General features: G+C 44.6%; 1 protein-coding gene across 5 annotated transcripts in view; it reads left to right on the top strand.

Moving 5' to 3' along the window:
* Positions 1 to 471: 471 nt before the first annotated feature.
* The window catches only part of FLT3 (fms related receptor tyrosine kinase 3), a 40,905-nt gene continuing 30,718 nt past the window's right edge, over positions 472 to 10,658 (top strand). For 4 of the 5 annotated variants that reach the window (XR_014698851.1, XM_084539413.1, XM_084539412.1 and 1 more), the window contains exons 1-2: positions 472 to 562; positions 10,352 to 10,476. Coding sequence is in view for 4 of the 5 variants with exons in the window: in XM_084539413.1 (XP_084395539.1) it covers positions 508 to 562; positions 10,352 to 10,476 (180 nt within the window). In the remaining variant the exon portion in view is untranslated. Of the gene's footprint in view, positions 563 to 1,478; positions 1,719 to 10,351; positions 10,477 to 10,658 lie in introns of those variants that run through there. The other variant, XM_084539414.1, reaches the window with a different exon arrangement.

Genomic DNA, 10,658 nt, shown 5'->3' with positions numbered 1-10,658 from the left:
CAGATGCTGTAGTGCTGCACACTGGGCAAGGCCGCAGTGTCCCCAGAGGGTTGCCTCTGTGGGTGACCCCAGAGGCCTTTATTTTTATCCCTTTGACAAGTCATCTGTGAAATGGCCTCAGAGCAGCTGTAGCTCTGTCTGCACCCTCCTGCGTGCAGCACTAGTTCCCTATTCCTTCTGGGGCTAAACACAGACCCACGCCGCAGCCGCGCTGCCCCACCGGGCATGGTCCCCGCGCTGGGCAGCTGCTTCCCCTGCCTGGCAGAGGCACACAACAGCTCCACTGCCACCAGGTTCTGGCTTCTCACCCGCCGCTGGAAATATCCCTCAGCCCAAGAGAGGCCCCTCTGCTCGCCCACACTCAGCCGTTTCCTTCAGGCTCAGGTCTGGGGCCCGGGCTTTTGAAGAAGTGGTTTCATTGCGGGCAGTGACGTGCGCCCTGAAGACAGCCACCTGCACAGCCGGGTTTCACGCACTTGGGCTGAGGACGGCAGGGCATCGCCAGCCATGGCACTGTGCCCACCCGCTGCCCACCCCTCGGGGACCCCGCTTTGGCTACCAGGTAAGGCCTCCTCCACCTGCTCCTCGGACACTTTCCTCCCTGTGTCCCATTATCTCTCCGCATCCCTTCACATCTTTACTTTCTTTCACCTCTGGCTTCTTATCTGTTCGTTTTCTCCTGCATCTTTTATTTTCCATCCTGTTTTTCTTCTCTTTTTCTGGGTGTCCCTTTTTCTGTCCCATCACCCTGGTGTCCCAGCCAGGCTGTTGCTCTAGCGCACCTGACACGTTTCATGCACAAGGCAAAAAGTACCTAAAAATACTTATTTTTTCTTATTTTTCCTGACATAAATGCATTAATACCAGATTCACCTGATCACCTTAAACAATACATCTGTATTTTCCTAAGTAAATAATCTGCAAATGAGCTGTGTTGATAGAACGAAATTTAGCAGTGCATCTGTATCTTACCAGGTTTTGTTGTTGTTGAACAACCTAAACAGAAGAAAGCACAATAATAATATCTAGAAAGTTTATCTGTTTTGTCAGAGTGAAGTCATGCCAACATTTTAACTGTTAAAAGAAAAAAAAAATGTTTTCTTCCATCTCAGATGCCTGCAACTATTTTTCTCTGGCTCTGTGGCTTGCTCCTATCAGAGATGATCTTGCTGATTCAAAATCCAGGACCCAAACAACAAGAGAGTGGGCTTTTTTTGTTGTTGTTGTTGTTTTTCTGATCAACTCAGTTCTGATGCGTGCCTGGGAAAGTCATTTTACAACCTGGGGTTCGTTTTCAGCTCCATACACGGGAACAATAATATTTACTTCAAAGAGCAATTGTTTAGGTATTATTCATTCATGTTTGAAAGTCTACCCGAGATAGAAGGCAAGGTGGAGTAAAAATGAAAATGAGTATTTCATGATCTCCTGCTTTGCATGATTGAAGATACTACTACTAAGCAAACCCTGTTGAAGACGGATTTCTGTGTTTTCTTCTCGACTGAGCTCTGCTAGTCTTGCAGGCTGCATAACAGGGTAAACAAAAGCGATTAGCATCTGGGATGTGATAGTGCCCGAAGGCGGCTGTGAAGAACAGACCTCAGCACGGCTGAGAGATGGCTCTGAGGAGAGAGCAAGATCCAGAGGAGCATGAGGTGCGATTATCGTCCATGAGGACTGCTGCTCGTTGGGTTGAGATACTACTTAGTCAAGGCAAGGTATGTAGGGAGGCAGTAATACATCTTGTAAGGCCAGCAGATACAGGGGAAAAAAAAAAGCAAATGCTTTGGGACATACAAGCTGAGTAGGAGCTGAAAGTTCTGAGTTGTAGCTGACAGCAGAAATCCTGAGAATTGCCAGCTCCATGACTCTCTCTCTAGCAGATGACTCTTTAAAAGCAATGTTGATGGAAAACTGTTAAGTGTTTAATGAATTATATGTCATTTCTTAAAGACGGGTGTGTTCCCCATAAAACTCCACGTATTGTCTCGAGGTAAGACCTAGTAATAAATTGGGCAGACTCACAGCCTGTATCTATATGATGAACCAGAATCATCAGAAATTGCGACACTTAGGCAGAGAAAGGAAAGCCAGTCTGTAGTAACTGCTAGAGGAAAATCTCACCGGTACGTGCAGAATTAAGGCACCAGGTCTGTCTTTAAATTACAGGCTCAGAACTGCAAAAGCTGCAGGAAAGAAAAAGCATCTTGTCAGTGTTATTTGCTGGAATAAATGATACCCAGCAGCAAGGAATGTAATCCCGATAATTTTAGAAAACAATATATACAACACAATATGTATGTAAATACAGTTACGCGCATTAAAATCATTACTTCAGTTTCTCACCTTCTTAACGTTTTCTGGTCATCCTAAGCAAGAGCTTGTGGTTAATGATAGCATGATCTAGCATGCAATTAGCCTGGCATTAGCGAATGAGGTGGGAAGGTGGATGAGGACTGGCAACTGAGGCAGTAATACAGTTTCATGTTTCACGAGTTGGAGAATTGTGTGACAAACAGAGACTTTGGGTGACCTTTCTCATTGGAGCAAGCTTTCCTTTAACTGCTCTCGTTCCTTTTATTCATGTTGTGCCCGCTCCTGCTGAGAGCTGTTCATGGGATTGCTTTTGCAGTTCCAGGGCACCTGAGAGAAATGAAGCTCAGAGCTGCTGACTAAGATCTCAGCGTGGCTGACAAATGAGGGGAAATTTTATACGAGCAAGGTCTGCAAACTCAGGCCCTAACAAGCTCTGGATTACTTTATGCTGGGTCCGATTGCACAAAAACTCTGGGAGTTTTATATGTTGAAAAACCCCTCGCAGGACACACAGGTGTCTGTTATATCCCTATGGCAGAGAACCAGAAAAACACAAGATGGGCCAGAAGAGGCTGGGACCCAGCAGCTGTCAGGATGTGTCCACCTCCCAGCAATACACCCATTGCTTTCCAGCACCCCAGCTGATGAGCACTGCAAAGCATGTCCAGGCACTGAGCCCCGCCACCGGCAGAAAGGTGAAATCAATGAGAACCCCAGGGGGAATCAAGTTTGATCCTGACTGCAATCTTTCATGAAGCTTGCAGAAACCTTGGTGCAAGCCAGCTGTGAATGCTGGATAAGGCCAGTGCGTGGTCTGCTTACTCAGGAAAACACAGTCATGCCCAGCAGAACGTATTTTCATTGTCATCTCTCACCATGGATTTCATGGATCAGAGGATAAGGCATCTCTTCGAAGAGATGATTCCTGAAGGTGAAGGGATTGCTCAGGGAGAGGGTTATTTTCCACAAAATGCAACTTAAAACTATTGGTGTTTTATTTCTTTTTTAGGTTTGGCCCCATTTGCTTTCTCCTTCTCTTCCCTAGAAATTTCCTCAGCTTACCCAACTTTCCAGCTATCCAGTAGTCAGTTTCTACCTGTCAGTGCATTGGTGGGTGCTGTGTGATTGTGCTCAATGGAGCAGAGCTGCGGGAATTGTGTCCTTCTGCAACATCCCCTTCTACAGCCTTTCCCATCAGAGCCCCAACATAGTACAGCACAGAGCTGAATCCAAACTCCCCCTCGTCCTCTTGTTCTCGAGCTTCTGAAAATGCAGCTTTCAAAAGCTTCATGGCATAAACTCCTTCACATGTAGGTTTCTGTGCTGTTAAACTGAGAAGCTATTTGGGGTCATCGAGCTGAGTTAGCTTTCCTGAAATTTTTCATAGAGACATTCATTGCAAAAGGCATGGGTGAAGAACTACAGCAAACATCAGTGGAAATGAGACTGGAGAGTAAAACATTTACAGAGCAAAAAAAGAAGAAGAACAGGAACAGATGACCAATGAAGACAGAAAGCAATTTCAGTTTTATATAGCAGCACTCAAAAAGCACAAAGATTGTTTAAACCCAATGATCGTAGACTTTTAAAAGGAAAGTAGGGACCAGAAAATCAGTTCATAACCAACAAAGAAGAGCATTTCTCAAATGGAGGGGAGGAGAGGGGAAATACCATATTTCCCATATGGATTAACCCTATTCTTGTTGAGAGAAATACATTTAAGAAGATGCTTTAGGAATCTGAACAGAAGTATGATGCCAAATGCTTCCTTAAGGAATCTGTAAACGTTGAAACGCAGACAATACCCTAAAATTTGCTGGTGTGACTGAAGAGTAGACTCTTCTTTTTTTCTCTGTCTTCTATGAGAAGTAAGATAAAAAGCTAGACTGACATCTGGATAAATGTTGTGTGCATTTCCCACTCAGGATGAAACAGCTCCCTCATTTTTCTAGGATATTTCCTTAAAAACTGCCGAAAAACTGAGCAGTTTAAACGTACAGAAAGGCTAGCTTGTGGCATGGATATTTAGCTCCATTACTGTTGTAAAAGCAAGTGGTATTCCCTTTTCTATAGTCTAGGCTTGATTGTGTAGGTAAGATTTCCAGTGGGTGAGGTGCAAGAGCTGGTTTGAAAAGCACATTATTGTTACCAGCAGTATGTTTGATTTTACATCTGTACAACCACTGGGGAACTGCAATTGTCTTTTAACCCTAACATCATAAGTAACGTATCACCGGTTGGTGATATAAATAACACCAACTGGTATCTGTTTTGTTCATTTTTGCCAAATTTGCTACTGAATATGAATGACCACTTAAACCAAATTCTTTTGCTTCATTTTTATCTTTTCAGGTTTTGTAGCAGAGCCCTTCTCTCCAGCTCTTTCTCTTGCTGTCCTTCCTTCTCCCATCCTCAGTCTAAGCTCTGTTCCCTCCCTCACCCCCATCCAGAAAGAGGACGACATACTATAGTCAGTTGTGGAAGCTGTTGTTTTCATTCAAAAAGGGAAGTTTTACAATACTAGGATGACAAGTAGTGTAATTTCACTATTTACAGTCTTGTTTTCACTTCTCTTTTGGGCAGATCCTTTTCTCCTTGTTGATGAGGTGCCGGGAATCTCATGCCTCTACCTTTGGGTACTTAACTAAAGCAGCTCTTGCTTGCAGGAGGTTAATAATTCCATTAATGTCAGTTGAAGTGCTGTAGTGTGTCAGGTAATGAGTCTGGAGTGCTTAAACAGAGTAGGTTAAAAAGAGTTAAACAAAGCAAGCTTACTTATGCCATTAGATGAGATATGTCTGTTTGCTTTGCTTCAGGGCTGTCTATCCAGCTTTTTAATGGCATAAATATGTGCCATCCCCATGAACAAACATCCTGTAGAGGATATTCAAGAGCAAGGACAGCCCAATGCTACTTTCTGATTAATGGAGGGCTTCTGTGGTGGCATTAATCTGGTTCATCTTTACCTGCAGAATTATCCCTTTATTCACAGAACCACAGAAAGTCTGAGGCTGGCAGGGCCCCTGGAGGTCCCTGGTGCCCCCCTGCCCAAGCAGGGACACCCAGAGCAGGCTGCCCAGGCCCACGTCCAGGCGGCTTTTGGAGCTCCCCAAGGAGGAGACCCCACAGCCTCTCTGGGCAGCCTGTGCCAGGGCTCCGTCACCCGCCCAGCACAGCAGTGCTGCCTGGTGCTCAGAGGGAGCCTCCTGGGTGCCCGGCTGTGCCCATGGCCTCCTGTCCTGGCACTGGGCACCACTGAGCAGAGCCTGGCTCCGGCCTCTCTGCACCCTGCCTTCAGGGGTTTAGGGACATGGATGAGATCCTCCTGAGCCTCCTCTTCTCCAGGCTGAGCAGCCCCAGCTCTCCCAGCTGCAGTATGTGCAGGTGTCTCTTGTACTGGGGTCCCAGAACTGGATGCAACACTCCAGATGAGGCCTCTGCTCCAGGGCTGGGCAGAGGAGAAGGACCTTGGCCTGCTGGCAACACCCCTTATACAGTCCTGAATATCATTGTTCACTGTACCTAGTGGGGCAGAAAGTTCTGGGTGATGTGGGAGCCAAGAAGAAACTCCCTTGAGGGGATGAGGGATGTGTGTGAGAAGCAGAAAAGAACCAGCCACAATATGGGCTCTTCCTCAGAGAGTGAGGTTGCCATGGTAGCTGAGGTTTGCTGCCTTTTCGGCCACTTTCCAGCCACTTCCCCAAAGGGGTATCCTCAGCAGTCCCAGTTATTCTTTGTAAACTGGACCAGAAGTGGCAGAATGGCACAAACTGTGGGTAGGACAGCGGAGATTTCAACAGGTCCCGGGGACCTGTTGCTGTCCTTCGGGGTGGAGGGGCTGTCATTCACTCAGCTAGGCCCATGCAAAGCAGGCAAAGTGAATAACAGCAAGCAAAATAACAGCCCAGCTGGAGCAGGGGGTTTATCTCCAACTCACAGGGAAGGTAGACGGAAAGTTATCTTAGTGAAATGAAACGCAAATAAGGGTTTGAATACAACCCTGCAGTTCTTCTTCCTTGCCCAAGCTGAGGTAACCACAAAACAGAAGAGGCAGGACAGAGAGGTAAAAGGGAGGCAGATGTCGTGCTAGATTCAGTCTCCAGCATTTGTTTCATGCTAAGGAGATAACTATTTTCAGACACAAACCACAATTTACCGACATAGACCAAGGACTCAAAAAAGTGATTTCAAAGCAAATCTATAAATTAAGGAGGTACATGATGCTAGTACCAGCTAGTGATTGTGAAAGAAGCCTGCAACAGCTATAGGGGTTGGGCTATTCATAAATGTGCACAATCCCACAATAAAAGCAACTTATTCCCAGAGGAACAGAAGGTTTCTTGTACTCAGAAGGGCAAGTATATGATTAGAAAACCTGAAACCTGATAGAAATATATATCAAACTGGATTGTGATTCATTCTGGTGTAAATGAATGATGAAAAGACAAATCACCGAGCATGATTTGTCTGCAATAAAGTTAATGGCAGAAGTAGTCAATAAAGTTGGATGTGTAATCATGTTGTGAAAAATATAACCCTGCTTCATGTCATCATTTGCTTATTTTTACTACATAAGGCACCAAAGCAAACAGATTTGTAAGTAATCAGTAAAAAAGTGGGATTGGCTCTGCTGACTCCAGCTGTCTGGTCTGTTAGAAAAGTTTTTTTCTGTTTTCCTGACAAAGAGGTGTAAAATACATCACTGGTGTGATATCTGACTCGAAATCTTCAGCTATCTGAATTATTCTTTATTAAAATTTCTGCATAATTTATAAGATGGCTGCAATAAGCCATATACAGAGCTGCTACCTGTCCTCCTCTAAGGAGAAAGGTGGCAGCATTAAAAAGCAGAGTTTTATCCCAAAGGGGAAGTTTGCTCAAATCAGTACCAAAAATGTGTTAAGTCATAACAAGGCAGAGGACAAATTCTTGGAAATTATGGGGCAGAGAGAGAAGTGATTAGGTATAAAAGAATGGGGAAGAGTAATTTTGTCTTCATTGCAGCTGTTTTCATCTGGGACCTGAAAATGGGGGGCTGAGAAAAGTTAAGGTGGAAAATTAATTTTTGGACAAAATCTCACTTGCTGCACTCGGCAAACACCAGTGGAGTCAGCTTGGCTTGGCAGCGATGCTCCTGAGGCAGCCTGAGCAAATTTCTTTCTTCTTCTTCGGATGTCGAGAGGTTTTTTTTTGGTTCTCGGAGCGCTGCTTCGAGGGCTCCCCCTCGCGGTCATGCAGCCCCCAATTCCCTCAGCTGCTCCTCTTCTGTCTGGCTTTTTAGTCCCTTTAAACCAACTTCATTGCTCTTCTCTGCACACATTCGAGCACCTCGATGTCCTCCTTGTAGTGAGGGGCCCCAATCTGAACACATCTCTGCTGCAGCTGGTAGCTGTTTAAGACGAAAGGCTTCGGCTTGCTGCCTTCCCTGGTCAGGAAGAACATTTGGGAAGGTTGAGCCAGAGTGTGGCTGGCTTCCCCAGTTTTTGGCAGGCAGCTTTAGTCATCCCCCATCCGAGCATAAATCTCTGAAGTAGTTCTGTTAGGTCAACCATCTGGACACTGCGTCTTTGGTTGATATCTGGCCAGTAGAGTCAAGCCTTTATTCTCAGCAACTTTCCATGGAAGCCTGCTTTTTGGCTTAGAATTGTAAAATCATAGTCATCTAGGTGGGAAAAGACCTTCAGGATTAACAAATCCAATCATTAACCTGACCCACAAAGTCCCACCACTAAACCATGTCCCTTGGTGCCACGTCCACACATCTCTTAAACACCTCCAGGGGTGGGGACACCACCACCTCCTGGGCAGCCCGTTCCACGGCTTGGCCACCTCTGTGAAGAAATTCTTCTTGATGCCCAACCTAAACCTCTTCTCCAGACTAAACAACCCCAATTCCCTCATTTTCTCTTCTTATGTCTTGCTTTCTGGTCTCTTCACCAGCTTCATTGCTCTTCTCTGCACACACTCAAGCACCTCGATGTCCTTCTTGAAGTGAGAGACCCAGAACTGAACACAACATTCAAGTGTGGTCTCACCAGTGCCACGTACAAGGGGACAATCACTTGTACTGGCATTTCCCCGTGTATGTGCCTACATAACTTGATGAAATCCTGACTCAGTTTATGACAACTAGAGGTTTGTCTGACTCAGTGAGAGCAAGATTTCTTCTACTGCATTTATTTTCGTATAACCCATAAAAAGAAAATGAAGATGGAAAGCAGGCATAAACAAACATTGTTCAGAGCAGCAATTTTTTTTCCATTCCAGTTTCGGTACAGTTTGGCAATGCAAGGCATGATTGTGCATACTGCATATTTGATACTCCTTACCCAGTGCTCTCAGTCTCTGCAGCTCTTGCTTTGGACTTTGGGGAGGATGACTGCCTTGCAGTCCATGGCACCGATCTCTGCACAGGCCAGCTAGCAGCTGGCAAACCAAGATGGAAAATGGGAGTGTTGCCATTTTCCCTGTATTTATTTTCTTGATTCTGCTTCTGCTGGAAGGCTCATTCATGCTTTTATTTTCTGTTATGTCAAAGTAATATATTTCTCTAAGACCTGCACAAGTTTAAGCCACCCTTTCTTATCTCATATAAATACTTCTAGCATATCACCCTTTTTTTTTTTTTTTTTTTTTTTTTTTCTTCTTACTATACAGCAGTTGGAATCATCTCAGTCCAAAATATCCTTTCTCAGCCTAAAAACTTTCCTGGATTCACACAGGATAAAGGTAGAGGATAGAAGCAACAAGCTCTAGCAGTTAACAGGACAGGGAGTGCAGTTTTCTGCCGGGCATAGGCTGCTTTCCATCATCCTCCAGTGGGAGGGCTGGAAACCTGGCTTGCAGAGGTGTGTGTATGGTGGGGAATCAGTATGCTTGGTGTAGATATGTTCAAGAGCTTTGTGATTTATTTTTATCTTCCTTTCAGCCCTGCACCTTGCTCTAAGCCCAACCATCTCAGGAGCTGAGGAAACAAACAAAATAAAATAAAATGAGAATAAAATAAAAACAAAACCAAGACCCGAGGACATAAATCTCCCAAGTCATCAGCAGAGAGATGTTATTTTGTGATTCACTGCTTATTTGTACTGTTAAGGGCTGGCTTTAGGGACCGGTGGGAATCAGACACATTTCACCCAGCAGTCCTACTTCTGTTTTTCTTTTCTTTTGTTTTGTGCAGCAATGGGGCTGTCATTACTCTATCACTCCTTTAAGGCTAAATAGTGAGATTTCAAGCTGCAGACCCGGGAGAAAGGCTCATATGAAGCACTGCAGACAGATCATGCTGTTGAGGCACTAGAAACTTTTCCATGCTGCCCCAGCTGGGAGCTGCCCAGGGTCTGCAGGCTCCTGAGTTGATACAGAGCCATTGGGATAAGGCAGGAAAAAACCGTGGTCCTTCCTTCTCCCCCCGCCTTCAATTTCTGCATCTTCTTTCCTCAAAAGTGTGAATTCTAGGCTTGTTTGCTTCCTGGAGAGGCAAGTGTGACTCAAGGGAAGATGCATCGACCCTGTCCCTCCCTCACAAGTTTCTGGGATGCAGAACTAAACCAGGAAGGCTCAGGAGGGTCTCCAGTGAGTTTGACAGATGAAATACAGTCCTGAAGAGAAGGAAAAAGGAAAGACCAGAACTTGGGTCCTTGGGTGAGCTGATGGCAGGCTCTAAAAGCAGATGGAGAGCTTCATTTTGCCATTGCCCTGGGCAGGCACAAGGAGTGTTTGGAGAATGTCTCTGACCTGACCTTCCCAATGAGCAGGAGGGAGAAAATATTCTACAATATTTGGAGACATACTTCTAAAGTGCGATGTATCAGTACTTTTGAAAGGTTTTCTGAATCGCTTTTTCACTCAGTTTTGATGCACAAAGGCAGAGTTTGCAAATACATGATATATCTGTGTATTTCTTCTGCCTTTTAATAAAAAAGATGCAATCTTTCTACAGTTTTGCTGCATTTTATTTTTATTTTTATTAAAATGGTTATCCCTGGCAGAAAGATAGACAGGATTACATTTGTTTCCTATTTCTGTTTTACAGTTCTTGTTATGACAGCAATAACTTTCACTTCTGCAATGAATCAAAATATATCTGAGATTACATGTGTATTTATCAGCCAGAAGGATGAAGATTCAAGAACACCAAAGTCATCAGTATCTTCTAAGGTAATCTAACAGAGAACAAGTTGCTTATAAAATATTCCTGTCCATTCCAGAAATACCTTCCCAGAAGCTTACAACACCCTAACCCTTTAGCCTGTGGGGATGTCACAGTCAAAATAAGGAGAGTTAGGAAAAAAAAATGCTACAGAAAGTTAAAGGGAAATACATATCACAATTCATTCTTT

Source organism: Aythya ferina (assembly GCF_964211825.1).
Source record: "Aythya ferina genome assembly, chromosome: 1".
NCBI classification, from domain to species: domain Eukaryota; kingdom Metazoa; phylum Chordata; class Aves; order Anseriformes; family Anatidae; genus Aythya; species Aythya ferina.
Note: the sequence above shows the minus strand (reverse complement) of the source record. Positions and strands in the feature narration are given on the sequence as shown.